Source organism: Carcharodon carcharias, chromosome 1 (assembly GCF_017639515.1).
Source record: "Carcharodon carcharias isolate sCarCar2 chromosome 1, sCarCar2.pri, whole genome shotgun sequence".
Lineage (NCBI taxonomy): Eukaryota > Metazoa > Chordata > Chondrichthyes > Lamniformes > Lamnidae > Carcharodon > Carcharodon carcharias.
The window spans coordinates 47,693,601-47,721,557 of record NC_054467.1 but is presented as its reverse complement, the minus strand read 5'-3'; the positions used below and the strand labels follow the sequence as shown (position 1 = coordinate 47,721,557).

Genomic DNA, 27,957 nt, shown 5'->3' with positions numbered 1-27,957 from the left:
TACTGTCTCTGTCATCCTCCATTACTTCTACCGCCTGGGACACTTGCTCTTTTCTATCATCTTCCCTGCAATGATATTGCTTCAACATGTTTATGTGACATAACTGTTTCTTTTTCCTACGTTCAGCAGTATCTATCAGAGAAGTCACTTTACTAAGTCTCCTAACTATCATATAGGGGCCACTGAATTTTGCTTTCAGGGGTTCAGCCTGCAAAGGCAATAATACCAATACTTCATCTCCTGTTGGAATGTTCTAGTTGTAGCATGTTTGTCTGCCCATTCTTTCATTTTTGCTTGGGAAATTCTTAAATGCCCTCATGCTACTTTGCATGCTCCTATGAGTCTTTCTAGAAACATAGACACATAATCCAACATGGAGGATTTGTTTTTCTGCTTTAGAAACCTTTCCTTAATCACTTTTAATGGACCTCTTACTTCATGACCATAAATCAATTCAAATGGACAAAATCCAGTAAATTCATTTAGAAAATCTCTGGTAGCAAATAATAAGAAATCTAACCCTTTGTCCCAATCCTTTGGGTATTCATGGCAATAGATCTTAATCATGATTTTGAGAGTCTGACGGTGTCTCTCTAAAGTCCCCTGTGTCTGTGGATGATAGGCGGTAGACTTTAGTTGTTTGATACCCAATCTGTTGATTATTACCTGGAAAATTTTAGACATGAAGTTAGAACCTTGGTCAGATTGTATTTCAATTGGTAGGCCATAATGAGTGAAAATCAGAGTTAACTTTTCCACTACCACCTTAGCTATAATTGTCCTTAAAGGAATAGCTTCTGGAAATGGGTTCTCATATCCATGATTGTAAGGATCTACTGATGTCCAGCTTTTGTTTGGGCAATGGTCCTACACAATCTATTAATACCCGACTGAATGGTTCTGAATGGGTATTAAAGGTGCTGGTTTGATTACAGGTTGAGGTTTGCCTACTACCTGACATGTATGACACATTTACAAAATTGCACTACGTCCTTATGAGGTCTTGGCTAGGTAAAATGCCTGCTTGTCGATGCTTAGGTTACATGTCCTGCCATAGGAATTCAATGTGCTACTTGCAATACCTCCTTATGATATTTGAGCAGTACCAATATCTGATGAACCAACCATCCATTCCTCATCCATGGGTCTCTGAGAGTGTCTCCACTTCCTCATCAGAACTCTGTTTTTAATGTAATAGCACTCCAGAACTCATCCTGCCTCAGCTTCAATGTGAGATGAGTGTGCTAGCTTCTTTAACTCTGGATATGCTTTCAGAGCCTCAATTAATGAAGACATGCCAAACACTTCCTTTGAATTATCCTCATTCTTAAAAACAAGTTTTGGCTACTCATAACATCTTCCCATGGTATTACTTTGACCTTTGGTGATGGACTTTGTTTAGTCATTGCTCTGGTCACCACACATGATGGAAAAACGCCGGGAACTTGTTTTTGAGCTCTGTTTCTTTAGCCTCTTTTAGACTTTCCGTAATTATGGGCAAAGCTATAACCTTCACTCCTGCCAAATCATTCCCTAGGAGTAAATCAACTCCATCCACAGGTAATTTCTTAACCACTTCTACAATCACCAATACAGACAACAAATCACACTCCAACTGCACTTTGTACAATGGATTCGGAATATACTCTCCACTTATCCCGTTTACCAATACTTTAGCTTTCATTGAACTCACTGGAGGGAAAACTAGGTCTTTCTCTAGCAAAAGAGTTTGAGCACCTCCTGTGCCTCTTAATATAGTTATGGTTTAGCTGCATCATTTGATGAAAAAGGAGTTATCTTTCCATTAAATAAAAGCTCTTTATATCTCTCATCTACCTTATTCGCTTCACCTGCATTCACAGCAGTGTTTATCTCCAGATTCTTATTTGTAGTTAAAGGTACAATTTGATCTGTGGCATTTTTTTGAGTTCCCTTTTTGGACTCACTCTTACGAACTCCAATAAGCCCCATGGGCTTCCCTTGAAATTTCCAGCATTCTGAATGAATGTGTCCCACTTTATTGCAAGGGAAACATTTAGGCCTTTGAGTTTCCCCACCTTCAGTACTTTCCTTCCTGATCTGGGGAGGAGATCTCAAGGTATTCCCAGCTATCCATTCATTACCCTAGCTACTTGCCTTCCTTTCACACTCCCACTTTCTATCCTTTTCAAATTTATGGGGGTGATGGAAAAAAGGTTTAGTTTTATGGATTAGCTCATAATTGTCAGCCATTACTGCTGGCTAGCAGTTGCAGCCCTTTGGTCTTCAACATGGGTTCTTATTACAGAAGGTAGGGAGTTTTTAAATTCTTCCAAGAGAATGGTGTCTCAGAACTCTATAGGTCGTTTTAACTCCTAATGCTTGTATCCATCTGTCAAAACTACTTTGCTTAACCCTTTCAAATTCAATATAAGTTTGCCCAGGCTGTTTCCTTAAATTTTGAAACTTTTGGCTGCATGCTTCAGGGATCAACTTATATGCACTCAAAATGGCCTTTTTCACCATATCATAATCCCGAGAAACCTCCTCTGACAGTGAAGCATAAATTTCTTGTGCTCTACCTGTCAATTTGCTCTACATGGGCAATGTCCAGTTTTCCTTTGGCCAGTTCATCTGTTTAGCTATCTTCTCAAATGAAATAAAGAATGCTTCAACATCCCTTTCCTCAAACCTTGGAAGAGCTTGTACAAATTTAAACATCTCCCCACAGGATCTGATTTGGAAATAAGCCCTTCCTCACCTACTAGTGCCTCTTTTTTAACTGCCAGCATTCTAAGCTGGAATTCTCTCTCTCTCTCTCTCTTTTCCTCTTTTCTGCCTGTCTAACCTCGCCATTTCTAACTTCCTTTGAAATGCTCTCTCTCATTCTTTTTCTTTTTGTTTCTCTGCCCTTTCCTTTTCTGCTGCCTCTAGTTCCAATTTTTTTTATTTGCTACTGAATTTGAGCCCATTCCAATGAACCATCCCTTGGAAAACTCGGTCTCTTGGGTATTCCTTCCAATTTCAAATGCTGTGCCATCTCTTCGACTATCTCTGCCTTCCTAGCTTTGGCATGCAATCCTACTTTTAATTTACTTGCCAATTGGATTAACCTGGCTTTTGGGATCCCTTGTAAAATTATCAGGGACATCTCTTCCACTTGCAGGAAGGCTTTAGCAGTTTCCAGTGCCATCTTATTTTTGATAGTACAATCCTGGTATTTCCTTTTAACTTTTATTACTTACTAAATCTACACCCAAATCGTCATTGTCTTTTGTTCTATAATACCCCAGATGAGCCCCCAAACTTTGTCACAACTCACTGGGGATCGTGCACTCCTTGATTCTCTTATTTGCTTTTTCCCCTCCCCTCTGAACCTTCTGTATTCCACTTGGTTCTCAATTGTATTTTCTACCTGACACCTGTCATGAGCACACTTTTTCTTCTTTATGTTAATTTCTATCTCCTTTTTCATCCAGGGAGCTCTGGATTTGTTTGCCCTACCTTTTCCTTTTGAGGGAATATACCTTGACTGTGCCCAAACCATTTCTTCTTTGAAAGTAGCCCATTGTTCAGCTACAGTTTTTCCGGTCAATCTTTGGTTCCAGTCTATCCGGTACAGCACCATTCTTGCCCCATTGAAGTCAGCTCTCCCCTAGTTAATTATTCTTACTCTGGATTGGACATTGTCCTTTTCTACCGTCATCTTAAACCTTATGATACAATGACCACTGTCTCCTAAATGTTCCCCTACTGACACTTGATCTACTTGGCCCACCTCATTTCCAAGACAAGTTAAGAAGGCTCTTTTTAAAGAAAAAGCATACAGGATCCTTGGTTTTATAACCAGAGGCATAGATCTTGATAGGAACAGCTCCACCCTTGCAGATAAGCGCTTGCTGCTGCTGTTACAAAGTGGGTTTTGTGACATATATGTGCCTCATCTTTGAAAAGTGTTACCATATTTAATTTAGGCTCTTACAGTGCAGTTTGGAGCATGATATGAGCTTAACAGTTACTGCATAGGATTTCTAGGGCTTGGGAAACCAGCCAGTAAAACGGCAGTGAAAGCTGCCTGCGCCAGCAGGTTAATGCTTTTTACAACACTCAGACCACTAAGGAAGCCTTCAGCTTCCCTTCTCTCAATTATGGCTCCTCTCCCTCCAATGATCAGTGACCCCACCTCTCCCCTGCCATAAATACTCACCCCAACTTTGATTGCTGAACTCTGATTCCCTCCCCAATTCAGATCCTGCTAGGATCTGACACCCCGCCTTGTTACCAAGCTGTAATTCTGATTGCTGTCAGTTGCTGGGCATCGTTCCCTATGGTCTCCTTATGCTGCCTATTGTAGCTAGCTCTCCCCATGTGGCAACATGGTTGGGTGTCTGGTGGAAACGGAGGAAGAGAACGTTAGTGAGTTCTTGCCTTTGATATCACCTTTGCATCCCCGGGCTTTCTGGATTTCAGCTGTGCATACCCTCCCACACTTGGTAACTTTTTGAACGTTGAGGCCATAGAGTGCAAAAGTAAGGAAGTTATGCTAAACCTTAACTGTTTAGGCCCAGCTGGACCATTGTATCCAGTTTTGGACAGCACACTTTAGGAAGGATGCCAAAGCCTTAGAGTGCAGAATTGATTTACCAGAAAGGTACCAGGAATGCATGATTTCAGTTACATGAAGTGACTAGGGAGATTGAGGTTGTTCTCCTTGCAGCAGAGAATGTGGAGGGGAGGTTTGCAAGAGATGTTCAAAATCATGAATGGTTTTAATAACATTAATAAGGAGAAACTGTTCCAGTAGCAGAGGGCACAGATCTCATGTCATTCGCAAAAGAAACAAAGATGAGAATTTGTTTAAAGCAGCAAGTTATGATCTGGACTGCACTTTTCTTTTATTCATTTATGGGATGTGGGAGTCGCTGGCTACGCCAGCATTTATTGCCTATCCCTAACTGCCTTTGAGAAGGTGGTAGTGAGCTGCCTTCTTGAACTGCTGCAGTCCATGTGATGTAGTTCCACCCACAGTGCTGTTAGGGAGGGAGTTCCAGGATTTTGACCCAGTGACAGTGAAGGGACGGCAATATGTTTCCAAGTCAGGATGGTGAGTGACTTGGAGAGGAACTACCAGGTGGTGGTGTTCCCATGTGTCTGCTGCCCTTGTCCTTCTAGATGGTAGTGGTTGTGAGTTTGGAAGGAGCCTTGGAGAGTTTCTGCAGTGCATCTTGTAGATAGTGCACACTGCTGCTACTGTGCGTCGGTGGTGGAGGGAGTGAATGTTTGTGGATGAGGTGCTAATCAAGTGGGCTCCTTTGCCTTGGATGGTGTCAAGCTCTTTGAGTGTTGTTGGAGCTGCACTCACCCAGGCAAGTGGAGAGTATTTCATCATAGGCTTTAGGAAGTCAAGAGGTGTATTATTCACCACAGGATTCTTAGCCTCTAACAGGGGAGGGGGGGTGGCATAGCGATATTGTCACTGGACTGGTAGTCCGGAATCCAGTGTAATGCTCTGGGGACCCAGGTTAGGATCCCACCTTGGCAGATGGTGGAATTTGAATTCAATAAAAAATTAGAATTATAAGTCCTATGATGATTATTGTCGATTGTCGTAAAAGACAATCTGCCATCCTTACCTGGTCTTGCCTACAAGTGACTCTAAATCCAAAGCATTATGGTTGACTCTTAAATGCCCTTCTTATGGGCAATAAATGGTGAACGAATGAAAAAAAAGTCCAGTTCAGTTTCTGGTCAATGGTACCCCCACTCAAAGGGTGGTGGAAGTGGATTTGTTAACGATTTACAAAAGGAAATTGGATAAAATACTTGAAGGGGGAAAAATTTACTGTCCTTGGGAAAAGGTGAGTTGGACCAATTGAATAAACTTCAATGAGCCAGCACATGTATAGTGAGCTGAATGAACTCCTTCTGTGCTGTACCTTTCTATGATTCCTCTTATTGCCTTAGAACCATAGAATCATAGAACACTACAGCACAGAAAAACAGGCCATTCGGCCCTTCTAGTCTGTGCTGAAATATTATTCCTTGTCAGGGAATGGATATTCATATAAATTTATACTTGACTCCACAAGATAATAGGGCTCACAGACATTTATTGACTGTTTTCCTGTTTTGATTTGATAATAAGATGTAACACACAATTAGAAAGATTTGCAGATATTCATTCAAACCATAAACATGTAACTCTGATTATAGTAGTTAGCAAAATGATTGCAATACACTGCTGCTGCTTTCCTGCTGCTGGTCCAAGGTGGAAACTGCTGGCTCCCTTAGGAGAGTTGAAAGACCCACTTACCTAGGGGAGCCTATACGCTTCCAGGTCCCTCAAAGTATCTTAGGCCTCCTCCAGCTCAGGTCTTAAGCCACCTCCAACACTGATCCCATACCTTCCCGATTTCAAACCTCCCCCAGTCTTTCCGGTTGCTGATCCTGCCCCAGCCCTCCCAATTGTCTCCAGGAACTGATGTTCTCTTCCCAGTGCTGAGTGCAATCCCCAAGGAGCACAGGCTGCAGCCTTCCAATGCTACTGCTGCCTCCCACCACCTTCTGGCCAGACTGTCCATTTGGACTGCTACTGAGCTGGATGCACCTGTACAGCTTGTTCATGAGGCTGTGCCATTAAGTTCAGCAGGACTTCCTTGCTTGGTTCTTCAGCTGTTTTTGGCCACCCCACACCCTCCATGGCTCCTGGTTCATGATATGCAGCCTTACGTTTGTGAGTGGTGTGTGTGTAATTTGAAACTTGAAAACTTCAATTATATTTTAAAAATCAGTAGTGTATTGCAATCATTTTGGTGACTACTATAACCAGAGTTTCAAGTTCATGTTTGAATGAATATATGCGAATCTTACTAATTGCGTTACCTCTTATTATCATATCAAAACATCTGAAATGGCTCACAGTTGTAGCTATCAATTTGGATCATTTTCCAACAGTGAGGGTCTCACTCACTTTAGTTTACCTGCAATTGAGTAATTAAAATTTTAGTATTGCAATCTGAGGACTGTCTGGCAATAAGTTCAATGCAATTTATGTACTTTTGAAATAATAGAGAGGATGAAATTTTAAGTAGAAAATTCTTTCGGAGCTTTTTTTAGGATAGACTATTGTCAGAAATTGATAATTGTTCAGAACACCGATAAATATAGCTAATACAAAACAGAGTAGATATTTTAGAACACAACATGAGGCACAACATGAGGCCTGTAGGGTGAACCCTGCTCATGCTAGCATTTTGTCAGCCGACTACTGCCTTCAATGTTCATAGTCAAACCTGCCTGCTGGGGCTTTTTATTGGCCCACTGCATACTCAGCCTGAATTTAACAGTCATAGTGCTGTGTATGTATCTAGCTGTGAACATTAGCTTGTCAGTTCAGTAATTCCAAAGCTTTCGTATCAGATTTGTAAACTATATCCCAAGTATCTACTTCTAACCAGCCTTTGCACATTGATGAGAGACTTTCTTTTATCACTCTTGCACCTCATTTATCTTAATTACTTTTATTTATAGCTTGTCATAGAATACATTTTATCCTTTCGTAATATGAGCTCAGTACCAGTGGAGACTCAAATACTGAAGCAGTCCGTTTCCGAATGCAGCAAGAACCAGACAGCGTTCAGGCTTGTTATTTGCCAGGTAATTACCATCCCCAACAAGAGAGATTCTAACCTTGCCACTTGGCGTTCAATGGCATCATCTTAATTGAATCCTCACCATTGGTATCCTGGAAGGTAACCATTGAGCAGACACTTAACTGGACTAGCCATATAAATACTGTGGCTATGAGAGTAGGTCAGAGGCTGGGAATTCTGCAGCAAATAACTTGCCTTCCAACTCCTCAAAACTTGTCCACCACCTACAAGGTACAAGTCAGGAATGTGAATACTCTCCATTTGCCTGGATGAGTGCGACTCCAACAACATTGAAGAAGCTCGACACAATCCAGGAAAAAGCAGCCCACTTGATCAGCACCCATCCATCACCTTAAACATTCACTGTTCCCACCACGATCATGCAGTGGCAGCAGTGTGTATCAGCTACAAGATGCAGTACAGCAATTTGCCAAGCCCCCTTTGACAGCACATTCCAAATCTGCGACCTCTACCACCTAGAAGAGCAAGGGCACCAGGAGCTTGGATCCATCCAAGTCACACACTGTCCTGACCTGGTAATAAATATATCACCATTTTTTTCATTGTCATTGGGTCAAAAACCTAGAACTCTTCCTGAAAGCACTGTGGGTGTACCCTACACCATGTGCGCTGCAGGAGTTGAGAAGTTGGCTCACCACCACATTTTGCAAGGACAATTAGGGATGGGTAACAAATGCTGTCCTTGCCAATTGTGCCCATATCCAATGAAAGGAATAAAAGAAAAGTGACTTCTAATACCTTTTTTGCTACAAGCAATTGAGAACAAGTTGAGAGTTGGTTTCTATTTTGTTTTAATCCTTTAAGTTAAAGAAGAAAGAACTTGCTTTTCACAACCTCAGGATGTCCCAGAGTACTTTACAATGAAGTATTTTTCAAAATGCATGGGATAACTTTGACCCTAAAAAAATTGGCAGCTTTTGGATGGGTGTGAAGTTCAAAAAAAAATGTGTAGCAGGAGCCCAACCCACGTCAGACACACACTTCCATTTTTTACAGAGGTGAGATAGGGAGGCAGACAACTGATCCTCTCACCTTTTTAAGGAGGCTATGTACCTTCATTAAACAGTGTTTCTATTTTTAATTCATGCTGGCCAGGTTGCCTGGGCCTCGAGAAAGCTGTCAGGCTAAAAGAGGTAAGGAGGGCTAGATCTATAAAGTAAGTACACTTGCAACATTGCATGAGGGCTTGGAGGAATAGAAGTGTTTTCTTCACACATCAATCCTTGTGCTCACTTTCATTTGCCCACCCCCTAAATGCTCACTTACTAAGCGCCCTTGACCCCAGACAACCCTCTGACTCATTCTGTACCTTTTCCTCCCCACCTCACAGAATAACATCTCAGTTAAAAACTACAGGGTGTTTGGGAAACATGTGCTCCAGGTTTCACATCCATACCTCCTCCCCACTGCTCTGGTCACAGTCCCATAAACATTGGAGTTTTCTTCACTGTTGGAATGTCAGAAGAATGGCAGCCAATTTGCACAGAGTGACACAAACAGGGCATTGGTAGAAGTCCTCAGCTTTCCTGCAAATAGTACATTGAGTTTTGCCCAAGAGACGTAATCTCTCATCTGACAGTGCACTACTCCCTCAATTCTGTACTAGTTCTGTCAGATTTCCTCTAAACATAGCCTTTATGGTGTCAGTTTGACCTAATTGCAAATTAATGCTCCTGCATATGCTTTGATTTGAATTCCATGTATAGTGTTTTGGAACTGCATTGTAAATGATGTGACTCTTCTTGAAATTATAAGTTGAACTTATGTTTAATTCACAAGCATAATCATATACTTTATTTGAAAAGAGAAAGAAACAGAGCTGGTGCTGGCAGATTTATTCTGATAGTGCCGACAGAGGGAATTACAAGGGTCTACTTGGGACAGAAATGTCCTTGCACTGGCCATCAGTCTTGAAATGTAACTTTGAATATTAGCACAGAGTAGAGTTTAAACCCAGATTCACTTTCTGTTGTGAAAATGTGTGCTGATGCGTTTTTAAAAAGTGACTACATTTGGGTGTTGGAGGGGGCTGGGAAGTATCAGGGTAGATCAGCGATTAACGTGGTGTTGTAGGCACCAGTAAATGGTAGGGTCAGGAAGAGTTTATCATAGAGCAACACTTTAAAAAATGCTTTTATTCGTTCATGGAATGTGGCTGTCAGCATGCTAGGCCAGCATTTATTGCTTATCCATAATTGCCCTGGAGAAGGTGGTGGTGTACTGCCTTTTGAACTACTGTAGTCAAAGTGGAAAACCCACAGCACTATTAGAAAGGGATTTCCAGGATTTTGACCTACCGACAGTGGAGGAACGGCGATATGGTTCCAAGTCAGGATGGTGTGTGACTTGGAGGGGAACTTGCAGGTGGTGGTGTTTCCATGCATCTGCTACCATTGCCCTTCTTGGTGGTAACTGTCCTAGGTTTGAAAGATGCTGTCTAAGGAACCTTGTGGAGTTGCTACAGTGCATCTTGTAGATGATACACACTGCTGCCACTGTGCGTCGGTGGTGGAGGGAATGAATGCTTGTGGATAGGGTACCAAACTACTTTGCCCTGGATAGTGTGAAGCTTCTTGAGTGTTGTTGGAGCTGCATTCATCCAGACAAGAGGAGAGTATTCCATCACACTCCTGACTTGTGCCTTGTAGACGATGGACAGGCTTTGGGGAGTCAGGCGGTGAGTTACTCCCTGCAGAATTTCTAGCCTCTGACCTGCTTTTGTAGCTGCAGTATTTATATGGCAGGCCCAGTTCCGTTTCTGGTCAGTGGTAACCCCCAGGATGTTGATAGTGAGGAATGCACCAATGGTAATGCATTCAATGGAATGTCAAGGGGAGATGGTTAGATTCTCTCTTGTTGGAGATGGTCATGCCTAGCACTTGTGTAGCGCAATTGTTACTTGCCACTTATCAGCCCAAGCCTGAATGTAGTCCAGGTCTTGCTGCATACAAAGACTGACTGCTTCAGAATCTGAGGAGCTGCGAGACCAACGCTGACCATTGTGCAATCATCCATGAACATCCTCACTTCTGACCTTATGATGGAAGGAAGGTCATTGATGAAGTAGCTGAAGGTGGTTGGTCCTAAGACACCACCCTGAGGAACTCCTGTAGTGATGTCCTGGGACTGAGATGATTGCCTGCAACAACCACAACCATCACCCTTTGTGCTAGGTATGACCAATGGAGAACTATTCCCCTGATTCCCATTCACTTCAGTTTTGCTAGGGCTCCTTGATACCACGCTCAGTCAAATTCTGCCTTGATGTCAAAAGCAGTTGATCTCACCTCACCTCCCTAAGTTCAGCTCTTGTCCATGTTTGGACCAAGGCTGTAATGAGGTCAGGAACTGAGTGGCCCTGGCGGAACCCAAACTGAGCGTCAGTGAACAGATTATTGCTCTGTAAGTGCTGCTTCATAGCACTGCTGATGACACTTTCCATCACTTTACTGATGATCAAAAGTAGACTGATGGGGCAGTAATTGACCGGGTTGGATTTGCCCTGATTTTTGTGGGCACTTTTTCACATTGCGGGTCAGATGCCAGTGCTGTAGCTGCACTGGAACAGGTTGGCTAGGGCCGCTGATAGTTCTGGAGCACCAGTTTTCAGTACTACTGCCGAAATGTTGCCAGGGTCCATAGAATTTGCAGTGTCCAAAGCCCTCAGGCATTTCTTGATATCACTTGGAGTGAATCGAATTGGCTGGAAACTGGCATCTACAATGCTGGGAACCTCTAGAGAAGGCCAAGATAGATCATCCACTCAGCACTACTGGCTGAAGGTTGTAGCAAATGCTTCAGCCTTACCTTTTGCTTTGATTTTCTGGGCTCCTCCATCATTGAGGATGGGGACTTTGTGGAACTTCCTCCTGCAGTGAGTTTTTTAATTGTCCACAACCATTCACCACTGGATAGGGCAGGATTGCAGAGCTTAGATCTGATCTGTTGGTTGTGAGATTGCTTAGCTCTGTCTATCGCATGTTGCTTTTGCTGTTTAGTGTGTCCTGTGTTGCAGGTTCACCAGGTTGACGCCTCGTTTTTAGGTATGTCTGGTGCTGCTTCTGGCATGCCCTCCTGCACTCTTCTTTGAACTAGGATTGATCATCTGGCTTGATGATAATGGTAGAGTTGGGTTTATGCTGAGCTGTGAGGTTACAGATTGTGGTTTTAACGCAATTCTGCTGCTGGTGGCCCACAGCGCCTCATGGGTGCCCAGTCTTGAGTTGCTAGATCTGTTCAAAATCTATCCCATTTAGCAAAGTGATAGTGCCACACAACACGATGGAAAGTATCCTCAATCTGAAGAAGGTACTTCATCTCCATGAGGACTGTGCAGTGATCACTCCTACTAATACTGTCAAGACAGACGCATTTGTGACAGGTAGATTGGTGAGGACGAGGTGAAGGAGGTTCTTTTCTCTTGTTGGCTTTTCACCACCTGCTGAAGATCCAATCTAGCAAATATGTCTTTTAGGACTCTGCCAGCTTGGTCAGTAGTGGTGCAACCAAGCCACTCTTGGCGATGGACATTGGAGTCCCCCACCCAGAGTACATTCTGTGCCCTAGCCTCAGTGCTTCCACCAAGTGATGTTCAACATGGAGAAGTACTGATTCATTAGCTGATGGGGGATCAATTTGTGGTAACCAGCAGTAAGTTTCCTTGTCCATAACAAAACAAAAATAGCTGGAGAAACTCCGGTCTGACAGCATCTGCGGAGAGGAACACATTTCGAATCCATATGACTCTTCATCAGAACTAAGAAATATAGAAATGAGGTGAAATATAAGCTGGTTGAGGAGGGTGGGACAGGTAGAGCTGGATAAAGGGCCAGTGGTTGGTGGAGGCAAAGAAGAGATTGCCAAAGATGTCATTGACAAAACGACAAAAGGGTGTTGACAGTGGTGATATTAGCTGAGGAATGTGCTAATGATGACATGCAGGGTAGAAAGCAGGACGAGCAAGTGACAGATAGCCCTAGTGAGAGTGGGGTGGGGGAAGGGATCGAAATAAGCTTAAAGGTAGAGATAAAACAATGGATGGAAATACATTTTAAAATAATGGAAATAGGTGGGAAAGGAAAAATATATATCATAAAAAATATATATATAAAATGATAAATTATTGGAAAAAGGGGGATCAGAAAGGGAGTGGGGATGGAGGAGAGAGTTCATGATCTGAAGTTGTTGAACTCAATGTTAAGTCCGGAAGGCTGTAAAGTGTCGGAAAATGAGGTGCTGTTCCTCCAGTTTGCGTTGAGCTTCACTGGAACATTGCAGCAGGCCAAGGATGGACATGTGGGCATGAGAGCAGGGTGGTGTGTTGAAATGGCAAGCGACAAGGTGGTCTGGGTCATGCTTGCGGACAGACCGAAGCTGTTCCGCAAAGCAGTCACCCAGTCTGCTTCACTTGAAAGGAGTGTTTGGGCCCATGGACAGTGAGGAGTGGGGGAAGTAAAGGGGCAGGTGTTGCACCTTCTGCGGTTGCATAGGAAGGTGCTGTGGGAGGGGGTTGAGGTGTAGGGGGTGATGGAGGAGTGGACCAGGGTGTCCCAGAGAGAATGAGCCCTGCAGAATGCCGGCAGGGGGTGATGAAGAGAAGATGTGTTTGGTGGTGGCATCATGCTGGAGTTGGCGGAAATGGTGGAGGATCATCCTTTGAATGCGGAGGCTGGTGGGGTGATAAGTGAGGACAAAGGGGACCCTATCATGATTCTGGGAGAGAGAGAAAGGTGTGTGGGCGGATGCACGGGAGATGGGCCAGACACGGTTGAGGGCCCTGTCAACCACCGTGCTTGGAAAACCTCGGTTAAGGAAGAAGGAAGGCATGTCCGAGGAACTGTTTTTGAAAGTGGCATCATCAGAATAGATGCGACGGAGGCGAAGGAACTGAGAGAATGGGACAGAGTCCTTACAGGAAGCGGGGTGTGAGGAACTGTAGTCGAGGTAGCTGTGGGAGTTGGTAGGCTTGTAATGGATATTGGTGGGCAGTCTAGCACCAGAAATTGAGACAGAGAGGTCAAGGAAGGAAAGGAAAGTGTCAGTGAAAATGATGCAGGGGTGGAAATTGGTAACAAAATTAATAAATTTTTCCAGGTCCAGACGAGAGCATGAAGCGGCACCGAAGCAATCATTGATATACCGGAGAGTTGTGGGAGGGAACCTGAGTAGGACTGGAACAAGGAATGTTCCACATACCCATAAAGAGATAGGCATAACTGGGGCCCATGTGGGTACCCATAGCCACACCTTTTACTTGGAGGAAGTGAGCAGAGTTTAAGGAAAAATTGTTCAGTGAGAGAACAAGTTCAGCCAGACGGAGGAGAGTGGTGGTGGATGGTGATTGTTCGGGCCTCTGTTTGAGGAAGAAGCAGAGAGCCCTCAGACCATCCCGGTGGAGGATGGAGGTGTAGAGGGATTGGACGACCATGATGAAGAGGAGGTGGTTGGGACCAGGGAACTGGAAACTGTTGATATGATGTAGGGTGTCAGAGGAATTGCAGATGTAGATGAGAAGAGACTGGACAAGGGGAGAGAGGATGGAGTCAAGATAGCAAGAAATGAGTTTGTGGGGCAGGAACAGGCTGACATGATGGGTCTGCCGGGGCAGTCCTGTTTGTGGATTTTGGGTAGGAGGTAGAAGTGGGCCGTCCGAGGTTGGGGAGACTGAGGTTGGAAGCTATGGAGGGTAGACCTCCAGAGGAGATGAGGTCAGTGACAATCCTGGAAACAATGTCTTGATGTTCAGTGGTGGGGTCATGGTCCAGCGAGGTAGAAGGAAGCATCTGCAAGTTGACACTCAACCTCTGCGAGCTAGAGGGCAGTGTGCCAGACAACAACAGCACCACCCTTGTCAACAGGTTTGATGACAAAGTCAGGGTTGGACCTGAGAGAACGGAGTGTGGCAAGTTCAGAAAGGAACAGGTTAGAATGGGTGAGAGGAGCAGAGAAATTGAGACGACTGATGTCACGCCGACAGTTCTCAATGAAAAGATCAAGAACAGGTAAGAATCCAGAGGGAGGGGTCCAGGTGGAGGGAGAATATTAGAGGCGGGTAAAAGGATCCGTTGAACGGGGAGAGGACTCCTGCCCAAAGAAGTGAGACCGGAGACAAAGGCGGCGGAAGAAGAATTCAGCATCGTGCCGAGCCTGAAATTCATTGAGATGAGGGCGTAAGGGTGTGAAACTGAGTCCTATGCTGAGCACTGAACGTTCAGCGTCAGAGAGGGCAAGGTCAGAGGGTATGGTGAATTCACGGCCGGGGCTGGGATTGGAAGACGGGATGGGGACAGGGGGACAGGCAGGGGCGGAGGTTCCTGGATGGGCGTTGGTGTCGATGAATTGTTGGAGCTTGTGTTCATTTGCACCTGAAAGAAAGAGACAAAGTTTCTTGTTGAAGCATCAGATGTGACGTAGAATAAAATGAAACTGGGGGCAAGGACAGCTTAGAGATAGGGTGAGTTGGTGCTGCTGGAGGGAGAGGTCGAGTATGTTCATATGGCGGCGCATGGCATTGAGTGTGGATCTCAGGATGCGATGGGAACAGCAGTCCGAGGAGAGTTGTATGTCCCGGAGATACCTGTTTGACTTGATGCCATGCGGGGTCAAAATCAATGTTGATGACTCCCAGGGCAACTCCCTCGCGACTGTATACCACCTCTGGTGATGGTGGTGTCTGGGACATTATCTGCAAGGCATAATTCCATTTTGGCACAAGCTCCCAGATGTTATTAAGGAGGACTTTGCAGGATTGACAGGACTGGGTTTACCATAATTGTTTCCAGTGCCTCGGTCGATGCTGAATGGTCTGACTGGTTTTATTCCTTTTCTACTTCATAATGGGTTGGTACAACTGAGTAGCTTGCTAGGCCATTTCAGAGGCAACCATATTGCTGTGGATCTGGAGTCACATGTAGGCCAGACCAGGTAAAGATGGTAGATTTCCTTCCCTAAAGGATGTTAGTGAACCAGATGGGTTTTTATGACAATTGACAGTGGTTTTCTGGTCACTGTTAAGACTAGCTTTTTAATTCCTAACTTATTAATTGAATTTAAATTCCACCAGCTGTTGTGGGATTTGAACCCGTGTCCCCAAAGCATTAGCCTGGGCCACATTGCCACTAAACCACCGCCTCCCCTGCAAAGATGAAAGATATGTATTGCACTCAACTCAGTAGGACTTATTTTTGAATTGTTTTTTTCTTTGCAACCCACCTCTAAAATCCAGCAGCTCTTTGCAACATGATAGTTAAGGTGTTTGAAACATTGTTTGGAAAACATTCTGCGTAATCATATCCCCATTTTATGCCCCCTTCCCATTGCCTTGCAGGGTACAAAGCTATTGATGTGCAGCATATGTTTCATCATCCTATGGCATTTACAATTTCTTGCAGATGATTGGAAAAGGCCCAATATCACAGCTGACCTTCCATGGGATCGGTCCACAGTTATCGTGGGAAAGCATAGCAGCACAAGACAAGCATCTGGGAGGAATGAAAGTCATTTGGCATTTGGATTCACTGCCTGTGCTGTTTCAGTCGTGCTTTTTGGGAGCAATTTTGTTCCTGTGAAGAAATTTGATACCGGCGATGGTAATTGTACAACACTGTTTTCATTAAACTTTGCAATATCCAGACTGACATGCCACCTGCATACCAATTGTGATTAATGTTTAATCAATTAGCGGGTAAAGAAAACTTGAAAACCCAAAACAAGCATCCACACACAACTTAATTTTAATTTCCCTAATCCAGTCTGTAATCCAGTTAATGCACAAAATTGTGGGCATGCTGTAACTTAGAGCTGAAACGCGTTTTAATTTTCCATTGCATGGAATATAGTCTCTGTCTTTTTTTTATTCATTTATGGGAGGTGAGCATCATTGGCCAGGCCAGCATTTATTGCCTATTCCTAATTGTCTCTGACTTCATGTTGATGTACCTCTGTGTTTCTTCTGCCTCTGTCCTCTCTCTTATCTGCTGCTTTTCTTTCCTTAACTCTTCTTACCTCTCGTTTCTTTTTTGAATTTTTTGGATGAGAAGAGAGGCATGGTACAGGTTGAGTATCCTTTATCCGTAAATCTGAAAATTAACACATCCAAAAACCGCACTTTTTTTGAACCTCATCGACCTTTAACGCGAGATGACTGTGACCCAAACTGACATGAGCCTCACCAAATGCTTCATGCATGAAGTCTGAGCCAAGAAGAACCTCAGTGACCGCATCCGACCTTTAGCGCAGGAAGTCTAGTTGTTTGCCTGCACTGTTTACCTTGCAATTTTTGTCTGCACGGTTTACCTTGCAATATCTGTTGTGCTGTTTCTCCTACAAGCAGAATCGTAGATGGCGCCATGGGTGGGAACACATTGCATGTACCCTGTATTTATTATTCAGTGGTACATCTTACTTTTCTAGCCATTTTATTTACTTTAGACTACAGCTAGCCTAGACTTTGGCCATTGTAACATAAGTAGGTCTAGGCCTATATGTGGTATCCAAAAATCGAAATTATTTGAAATCCAAAACGCAATCGGCCCCAAGGGTTTTGATAAAGGATACTCGACCTGTATATCATGGTGTCGCAGGTGAAGAAGGCAACAGCAGCTGATTTTAGGATGGGTGTTTAAATGGAAAATGTGGCCCTTCTCAGTTTTTATTCATTTGTGGGATGTGGGTGTCACAGACAAAGCCAGCATTTATTGCCCATCACTAATTGCCCTTAAGAAGGTGGTGGTGAACTGCCTTCTTGAACTGCTGCTGTCCTTTTGGTATAGGTATACCCACAATATTGTTGGATACAGGTTTCCAGGATCTTGACTGGAGAACAGTAAAGGAATGGCGATATATGTTCAGGTTGCAATGGATGGTTGTATGTCTTGCAGGGGAACTTGCAGGTGGGGGTGTTCCCCTGTTCCTGCTGCCCATGCTGTTCTAGCTGGTAGATGTTATGGGTTTGGAGGGTGCCACCGAAGAGGCCTTGGAGAATTGCTGCAGTGCATCTTGTAGATGGCAAACATGATTGCCAAATGCGCTGATAATTTTTTTTGAGCTGGTGGTTGGGCTGCCAGTAGTGCGGGCTGCTCTGTCCTGTATGTCTCCTCACCTGATCAGCCATGCTTTTCCATGTCCAATACCCTACCCCTTCAACTCCCTTCCTAACAGCATTGTGGGTGTTCCTACAACACATGGACTACAGCAGTTCAAGAAAGCAGCACACCACCACCTTCTCAAGGGCAACTAGGGATGGGCAATAAATGCTGGCCTAGCCAGCGATACCTATATCCCATCATGAATGAATAGGAAACGAAACTTTCTATTCTCTTCATATTACATTCTTATCTCCTATTCAAAGCACCCACTCAACACTTTACTTCCCCTTTGTTTGCTGTGCTGTCAGCCTCTTCGTCCTTAGTCCTCAGTTCACTCTCATCATACTCAGTTCGTACTGACTCCTATTCTTCCATCCAAGATTGAGAATTGTAAGTCCACCATTTTCCTTTCTGCCTTCCTATCAGTTTCACTCAGAGGCTTTGTTTGATTTCAAAATGCAGCTTTTTAAGACAAATAAATTAGAATGAGGAGGGAAGATGACTATCATTCTCTTTTTGTCTTCTCCTATTCCCTTCCCATCTCACTTCTACATCTCTTTCCCCCTCCCCCCTCTCCTGTTACAACTCTAGTGCAACAGAGTAAGAGTTCATTCCTATTGCTTTCTAGGTAAGCAAACTGTTGTATTCTATCCACTGCACCCATGATTCTTTTGGTGTTTATACATTGTTTCTTCAAATTTTTTCTAATTACTGTCCCATCAGTCCATTCTCAATCATCAGCAAAGGGAATTGGCAAAAGAAGCAATGGCAACATGAGGGAAATCTTTTTCACACAGCGAGCGGTTAGGATTGGAATGCACTGCCTAAGAGTGTGGTAGAGGCAGCAACGTGATGGAAGGTGTCATCAGCAATGCCATCATGCAGCAATAATTTGCTCACTGATGCTTAGTTTGGCTTCCACCAGGGCCACTCAGCTGAGGATCTTATTCCAGCCTTGTTCCAAGCCAGGGAAAAAGCGATAAATACAAAAGGTAAGGTGAGAGTGATTGCTCTTGAAATCAAGATCACTTGACCAAGTGTGACATTAAGGAGCCTTAGCAAAATTGTAATAAATGGGAATCCAGGGATCTCTCCATCAGTTGGAGTCATGCCTAGTGCAACAGAAGATGGTCCCAGGACAACACTGCAGGAGTTCTTCAGCCATGTCCTTGACCCTACCATCTTCAGCTGCTTCATCAATGACTTTCCCTCAAAAGTGGGCCATAAGTGGGGATGTTTGCTGATGATTGTACAATGTTCAGTACCATGCGCAACTCCTCAGATATTGAAACATTCTGTGTCCTAATGTAGCAAGACCTAGACAACATTAGCTTGGGCTGATAAGTGGCAAGTAACATTTGTGCCACCCAAGTGTCATTCAATAACTCTCTCCCCGATAAAGAATCTGCCTATCTCCCCATGATGTTCAGTGCCCTTACCATCTCTAAATACCCCGTCATCAAAATCTTGAGTTACCATTGAACTAGAAACATAACTGGACCAACCATATAAATACTGTGGCTTCAAAAGCAGTGGCTTGGATTTATGCTTGTCATATCTGTGCCAGCTCTCCGTAGGAGTAATTTACCTAGTGCCACTCCCCTGTCTTCTCCCTGTAGCCCAACACATTCTTCTTTTTCACATAACAATCCAATTTCCACTTCAATGCCTCAATCAAACCTGCCTCTACCACACTCTTATACACTGCATTCCAGATTCTAACTGCTCACTATGTGAAAAAGATTTCCTTCATATCACCATCGCTCCTTTTGCCAATTTCCTTAAATCTGTGCCCTCTTGTTCTCAATCCTTCCCCCACAGGAGCAGTTTTTCCCACCTCTACACTGTCCAGACCCATGATTTTGAATACCTCGATCAGATCTTCTCTCAACCTTCTCTTGTTCAAGGAAAACAGCCCCAACTTTTCCAATCTACATGTGTAACTGAAGTTAGTCACCCCTGTGACCATTCTCATGAACTTGTTCTTCACACTCTCTAATGCTTACACATCCTTCTCAAAGTGTGGCGACCAGAACCTGACAAAATACCCCAGTTGAGGCCAAACCATGTTATAAAAAGGTTAATATAACTTATTTGCTTTCATACTCTATGCCCCTATTAATAAAGCTTAGAATGCTTTATGCTTTATTAACTGCTCTCTCAACCTGTCCTGCCACCTTCAGTGACTTATGCACATATACACCTAGGTCCCCCTGATCCTGCACCCCATTTAGAATTATACTGTGAGGGGACTAAGACCTCACACTATATTTTTATAAAATATATATAGATATCTTCATGGCAATTTCCAAACTTTAAAAAACTGGTAACCTTTTAAAATGGCTGAAGCAATATTGGTCTATGACTCTTGAACAAAAGGAGCTATCTGGCAGTATTGCAGAAACTGGCACCTCATTATCTCTGAAGGGACACCAATGACCCCCCTTTGGACTGTAGAGACCAAATTCAAAATGAACTGAGCAAAGGCCACCTGCATTTCCCAGGCTGGCCAACTGGAGACTATTCATCTGCTGGGAAAAAGGATCCCACAACCTTCCTTTCAAGTCTTAATGGTTGGAACAATTAACCATCTTGGGGACCCAGACAAAGGATACACATCCCTTGTCAAGGACAATGTGGAGAGGTGGGTGACATGTGAAGTGTACCTCTAGCTGGTGGAACCAGTTATATTGCCTAGCTGCACTGCATACTCTTCTGCCACTTTACTATGTAATTAACAGCAGCATAGGAAAAGGGCTCTGCCCAAGCTGATTACTTGGCCTCCATCTACACTTTCTACTGGAACTTCTGTACCATAGTCTACAAGACTGATTCATCTGTGTGCCTATCTCACTGTGTGAAGTCAACTCCACTGGAAAAGTAAATTATTCAGCTTTGTTTTCCAGCCTGCTGTCCTCCATGAAGGAATACCTCATTGGACTTTGATTCTGGACTCTGGATCCATATGAAATAATAATTCTTTTCTCAGTGGTCTTTGCCCTGTATAATGTTGTCTTCTCTATCCCTCTTTTACTGTCTGAGTGCACAGGAGGCAATGTAGAGATCCATGATTTGAGAGTGTGCAAATAAACTAACCCTTTGAGTTCATGCTACCTCAAGTTTGCTGTGGGGTTATTAATAGAAAATTGGATCACACCAAAACTGAGCGGTTGGGAAATACACCACTGCTTATAAAGGGGGAAGCAAATCAAAACACCTGTTTATGGACGGGTGGTTTGAGGAGAAATTAGGGCTGTTTAATGCCCCTCCTGTCCACAACAAAAATTGGGAGCTCAAATCCAGAATCACCCATTTGAATTTGACCAGTGTCCAAGTTAAGATGAGCCAAATCTGAGATAAAAGAGCCAATTGGAAACCAAAAAGTGAAAAGCGTGGTGGCTGGACCAAATTTCAAAACACAAACAACTTACTACGGCAAATTCCTTTTTTCCTAACACTAAGAAAATTGGAACTTTTGATGCCTACATGTGGATCCAACAAGGGATTTTGAATGGTGAAACTTTAGCTGCCCTTAACACAGAGCAACTGAAAGCTGTGGCTAGGGAGATACAGTTAAAATTGCCCAGTAAAGTGAATTGATCCAATTGTCGGTGGAACATTTGGATCTTATATTACCGACAACGCAGCTAGTTGTAGAACGCAGCCATGACTCCGAATCTGCCTGCACCCCCATGCCCCCACCCTCCCGAAGCCATATTTGAGCTGGAAAAGCTCAGGTTGCAGTTAGAGTTCCAGGAGAGGGAAAGAGAGAGAGTGCGCACAGGAACAGGAAAGAGAAAGGGAGAGAAAAGAATCCCAGCTCTGAAGATTGGAAATGGGGCTAGAGCTCAAAGGGAGAGAGAGACCAGGTAGCTGGAAGCTGTAAGAGAAAATCTTTCGTTCGGTAGCAACCCCTATCTCTCTAACCCTGAACCACGCTCTGAGGCCCCGAAGTATGCTAGATTCATTCCCAAATTTGAACAGTGATGTGGAGTCATTTTTTTTGCCACTTTTAAGAAAGTAGGAGGACAGCTAAAATGGCCTTTGGATATCTGGACAATTTTAATTCAAGGACAGGTCAAGAGGTCTACTCCATGCTGACTCCTGACGTGTCCCTGAATTATGAGCAGACCAAGGCTGTCATCCAAAGTGGCTACAAGTTAGTCCAGAGACATGTTGCCAGCAATTCCAGGATGCTCATAAGAAGCCCATACAAACCCACATTGAGTTCAAACGGCTGAAGTAAATTGCATTTGACTGATGGGTAAGATCCCTATGAGGGGTTGCGTGAGTAAGTATTGTTGGAGGAATTTAAAAATTGCTTACCTTCCAACCTGTGGACACAATTAGGGGGGCAGAGAATCCTCACAGCCAGGGATGCAGCTGTCACAACAGACAGCAATGATGTCACCCATAGGCCTGGAAACTCAGACAGACCCTTTCCAAAGCAATTCCATGAGCATTGCAAAGGTAAGCAGGGTGATTTAGATAGAAAAGACCCCCCCAGCCAAAAAAGAAAACACAAGTGTGCGAGAAGCTTTCCTGCAGCCTGAAAGAACCCCCGGAGACTTGTGTTTTCTCATTGCAATAAAATAGGCCATACCAGACCTGAATGCTGGAGATTGCAAAGGAAGCCCATGGGTCTAATAGGGTTCCATATAAGTATTCGCCAAAGGACTCCCCAATGGGCAGTGCAGCAAAGCAGGCAGAGACTCTCGCTACAGAAGGCTATCCCTTGCAGGACATGGTACCACGTGTGTCTGAGGAGGACCAATTCCCAGGGAGTTTCCAGAGTTTTGTCTTTTCAGGAACAGTGTCCCCTATCTCTCCCAAAATGTGAGCAAGTCCATTGTACTGCTCTGGGACACAGGGCCACTTAGTCCTTAATGTTGATGGGGCACATAAACCCAAGTCCTTGAAGGCCAAAGCCCTGATCAGTAGAGTGGGAGGCGGATCTATGTTTGCAACCCTTCCATAATTTCTACCTAGGATGCGACCTTGTTTCAGGCCCTGTTACGATAGGAATTGTTCCTTCTGCATAATCAACCTAAATCTTATGATGCAATGCCTGCTGTCCCCTAAATGTTCCCCCTGCTGACACTTGATCCATTTGGCCCACCTCATTCCCGTTGCCTTCTTTCTCATTGGAGTGGAAATATACTGCTTTAGAAAGTTTTCTTGAATACACTGTAGGAACCCTTGTCCCCTTTTGCCCTTTACACTACTACTATCCCAGTCTATATTTGGATAATTAAAGCCTTCCATTATGATTACTCTATTATTCTTGCACCTCTCTAATTTCCTTACAGATTGGCTCCTCTACATCTTTCCCACTGGTTGGTAGCCAATAGACTACATTGTGCAATGTAGTTGCACCTTTTTTTGTTCTTTGGCTTTAGCCAAATAGATTCAGTCCTTGACCCCTTTTTGATATCCTCTTTCTCCAACGTTGTTATTAAACAATACTATCACTCCACCACCTTTTCTTCCTTTCCTACTTTTCCTGAACGCCTTGTATCCAGGAACATTCAATACCCTGTCCTGCCCTTCCTAGAGCCAGGTCTCTGTTATAGCTATGGCATCATATTTCCACCTGTAGCTCACCAATCTTATTTACTGCATTCTGTGCATTCATATACATGCGCAGTAACCCTAATTTAGACTTACTTTCTCCTCTACTGTGAACCCACCTGATTACTTACTATTTCCACTTAGACTACTCCTATCTAATATGGAACTTTTCCCTTCTCTAGCACTGCCTAATTTTCTCAGTTTATGCACCTCTTTTCTACTTTTATATGCTAGTGCCCATGCCTCTGAGAACTTAGTTTAAACCCTTCCTAACAACAGTAAACCTCCCCAGGAGGACAATGGTCTCTGTCCTGTTAAGTTGCAACCCATCCCTTTTGGGCAGGTGCCTTTTGCCCAAAAACTGGTCTCAATGACTCAAGAACCTGAAGCCTTCCTTCTTGCACCATGCTTCAAGCCATGCATTGACCTTTGCTATCTTCCTATTTCTACTCTGGCTAGCACATGGCATTGGGAGTGATCTAGTGATTACTACCTTTGAAGTCTTTTTAACTTCCTCCCTTGCTCTTGAAAATCTGACCGTAGGACCTTGATGCCTGCCCCCTCTGTGTCATTGGTACCAACTTGTACCATGACTTCTGGATTGCTGCCCTCCCCCTGCTGAATATTCTGCACAATTTCCATGATGTCCTTTACCCTGGCACCAGGGAGGCAACACACTGTATGATGATGGTTACAGAGTTATCTGTCTGTCCCCCAAACTTCGGAACCTTCTATAACAATCACATTTATACACTTTGCTGTTCACATCTGGCCATTGATGCCATGGCCTGCACTGCATTCCTTCAGGGTATTGTCACTCCCAACAGTCTCCAAATCAGAGTATCTGTTTGAGAGTGGCACACACCCTGAAAATGTCTACACTTCCTGCTTCTTCCGACTCTTCTTGATGACCATCCGCCTACTATCCTGAACTCTTACTGCCTGTGGAGTGGTCACCTGCTGGAATGTGCAATTCAGGAAACTCTCATCCTCCATGATGCTCTGCAGTGACTCCAGCTGCGCCTCAAGTTCGGAAATTCTGAGCTTGAGCTCAAGCAACTGGAGACAATTCCTACACATGTGGCCACCTAATGCACATAAGTGTCCTGAAGTTCCCACATGGCGCAAGAATTTTAAAAAATTCTTTCATGGGATATGAACTTCACTGGCTGCGCCAGCATTTATTGCCTATCCCTAATTGCCCTTGAGAAGGTGGTGATAGCTGCCTTCTTGAACCGCTGCAGTCCATGTGGCACAGCTACACCCTCGGTGCAAGCAACAGGTCACAGATGTCCATCCATTATGTGAAAAAACCTCTAACAATCTAGCTAATGCCCTGTTTGAACTATTAATTTCAATTAATACCTCTAGACCTTGTCTGAGCTTAAACTATTTAAATACTTTAAACTTAATTCCCAGCTCCTAATTTGAAACAAATACCTGAGTTTCACTAAAAAAAAGAAAAACACCCACCAACCAATGACGTAACCAGTTTCCTACAACATCGCGTTTTGATTTTCTTTGGTCTCGCAGTGACTCTCTTGCTCTCTACACTGCTCCTTTTATTCCCACTGTGCTCTCGCCTCTCCCACTGGCCTCAGAGTGACACTCTCACTATCTTGCCATTCCTTTTATTCCCACTGTGCTTTTGCCTCTCCCACTGGTCTTGCAATGACTCTCGCTTTCTCTACTGCTCCTTTTATCCCTGCTGTGCTCTCGCTTCTCCCACTGGTCTTACAGTGACTCTCTAACTCTCTCCACCGCTCCTTTTATCCCCGCTGTGCTCTCACTCTCCCACTGGTCTCAGAGTATGATATGTTTAGTGTAGAAAAATGTCTTCTAGCACTTCACAAGAAGGACTGATCAAAATCTTAGTCAAAGAGGTGGGTTTTAAGGAGCATTTTGGAGGTGCGGAAGGTAATGGTAGATGTTTTTCAGGAAGTACTTCCAGGGCATGGGATCTAGGTGGTTTATGGCTGCCAATGATAGCATAAAGAGAGGTAGACATGCACAGAAGGCTGTAGAAAGAGATGTGGATGGGTCAAGATGGACAAAGAGTCAGGGTGGTAGAAGTTACAGTGGTAGAGAGGGTAAGGGTTTTAAATATGAGAACTTTGAAATTTGAGGCAATGTGCCAATGTAGGTCAAAAAGGATACTGGAAACTTGAAGTGGGATTGATATATGTTGCAGAGTTTTTAATGACCTGAAGTGTGTATAAGGTAGAGAATGAAAGAAGCAGGAAATAAGTACCCCCATTGCATATAAGAATGTTAATACAAATTTCATTACATTTTCTTTTAGGGATGTTTTTCCAGTGGATTCTTTGTGCAGCAATATGGATTGTATCTCTGGCTGTGAATTTAATATTGAAATGCCCTAAATTCTGGCCCCTTGCTATGTTAGGCGGTTGTGTATGGGCCACTGGTAAGTTTGTGTATCTTGGTCTTTGCAAAAGTGAATGATATTGCTGACTAAAGTTGATCTTCATGACTAGACCATTTGACACCTGTGAATTTGGTGTCAAAACAACAGGTTAATATCATAAAAGCAAAACACTGCAGATGCTGGAAATCTAAAACAAAAACAAAAATTGCTGGAAAAACTGGTTAATAACATTCTCTGTTATTTATGTACAAATGTGCAGCAATTTCAGGCAAGGGGCAGTTATGTGGTTAAATGTGAAGCTGCTGTCCGAGTTGCCGCTGGCTTTAAGGAAATGGTATTTTGCTGCCTGTATTGAAATACATTGAATGGCATGAAGTTGCTGTCTTTGCACAGTAGATATGAACTAAACTCACTGCAGAATGTTAAGTCTTTTCAGTTCATAGAATCATAGAAATTTACAGCAGAGAGTTTGGTTCAACACAATTTGTCTTAAACAAACACATGCTGACTTTTATTTATTAGCCTGTACTTCTCCAAATATATGTTTTTGGATATTGTCGTTAAGGATTGTGTAGCTTTATTCACTTGATTTATTTTGCTTGAATTGGGTTCTTTCAAAGGAGAATTCAAAGGATTATTTAGAAATAAATAAGTGTTCTTACCATAGATTAAAAGTGAATAAAGAAGAATTCTTAAGTTTTCTAGAAAGAGAAGGATAATATTAATAATAATAATTTAATAATAAAGGATAAGAGAAAATAATTTTATTCATGGGTTGTTCTGCAGTCTGTAATGGGCATCTCATTCCCTCACTTTCTTTGACATCAGTTGATATTGAAGATTTGCTTCAATTCATGCAACATAGGCACAAACCTCTCAAGTTCTGATTGTTCTAGTACCTAGATCTTGATTTCAGTTAAACAGCAATAACTGACTCTCCAGTGTGACTTGCGTATGACCGCATTCCACTTGCACAACCATGTCATATACAACTTGGAGCTTTTAATACGTTTGTCTCACCTGTCCTAATCAAAATGCTTTATTTTAAATAGCAATGTCTTGAGGCTTGAACTTGGTGTATATTCTGCAGTCATTGAGAGATTAATTTCTGTAGAAAAAAAATCGAAAGTGAGATACCAGCAGCTCTATGACAGACAAAGCATTTAATTTAACTAATTAAAACAAATCAAAGATTTTTTAAATGCTTTCATCAGAAAACCGAGTAGCATACTTCAAGGAATGTATTTTCTTTAGCCAACTTTCTTCCCTCCTTTCCTGAGGGTTTCACTAATGCTGGGTTATAGTTCCAAGGCTGTGGGGAACAATTCATATCTAATCCAAATTATCATTCTCCATGTTTGAGCTGAGACAGTGAGTGTTGACAGACTGTTTTACATTAGGCCGCATTCACAGCCAAGTCTAATCCTGAATACTTGTTTGTTTTGGATATAAGATAGTATTCAGGAATGGTAGCCTCCCCAGTACAACGTCATTGCGACGAATTTTAATGTTTTTACTGGTACCCTGAATCAGATTACTCATCATAGGAATCAAATCGGGAAACTTTGTGATCTGTGTTGCTTTTACCACAGAGCCATAATGTTAGCTTGAATACTTCAAAATATTCCAAGAATTTTGGATTTGGGGATAAGTAGGAAAAGCATGACAGCATATAACATTCTGACTCGAGCTTGGTCTGTAGCAATGAAATGAATAGAGCTAAGAGAAATGACCCAATTTTCATTTGACTTTTAACTGTTACTCTGGTACATTTGAGAACAAATGGTTTGTGACTGTTTTGGTCTTGCATTAAATTTTAAGCTATACTTAATATCATTATATGTATTAATTGATCAGTTAGTTTTTTTGTGGCACTAAGAACAGAAAAAATAGAAGCAAGAGTAGGCCATTTGCCCCCTCAAGCCTGCTCTGCCATTCAATAAGATCACAGTTGATCTGATTGTGACCTTAACTCCACTTTCCTGCCTGCCCCCCCATAACCCTTGACTCCTTTGTAGATCAGAAATATGTTTAATTAGTCAATTGGATAAGCATATAATAAATCATGTACTCATTTACATTCATGTAATGCTAATCTAATTCAACGTAGTTAATTTTCAATTGCACTATAATTTTGCAAAATTGCTTTTGCATTTGAGGAAAGCAGTTATTTAAGAAATTTAGGAAAATAAATGTATTCCATTGAATTAGAACAGGTGACATGCAAATCACATTTTAACAGTCATCTCTTAAGTTTATATCT

At 43.1% G+C, this 27,957-nt stretch overlaps 1 protein-coding gene across 1 annotated transcript in view; it reads left to right on the top strand.

The window, feature by feature from the left end:
• The window catches only part of LOC121270796 (transmembrane protein 144-like), a 121,355-nt gene that overhangs the window by 18,036 nt on the left and 75,362 nt on the right, over positions 1-27,957 (top strand). Inside the window, exons 3-4 of the mRNA XM_041176657.1 lie at positions 16,043-16,240; positions 25,611-25,733. Of these exons, the coding sequence (XP_041032591.1) occupies positions 16,043-16,240; positions 25,611-25,733 (321 nt within the window). The remainder of the gene's footprint in view (positions 1-16,042; positions 16,241-25,610; positions 25,734-27,957) is intronic.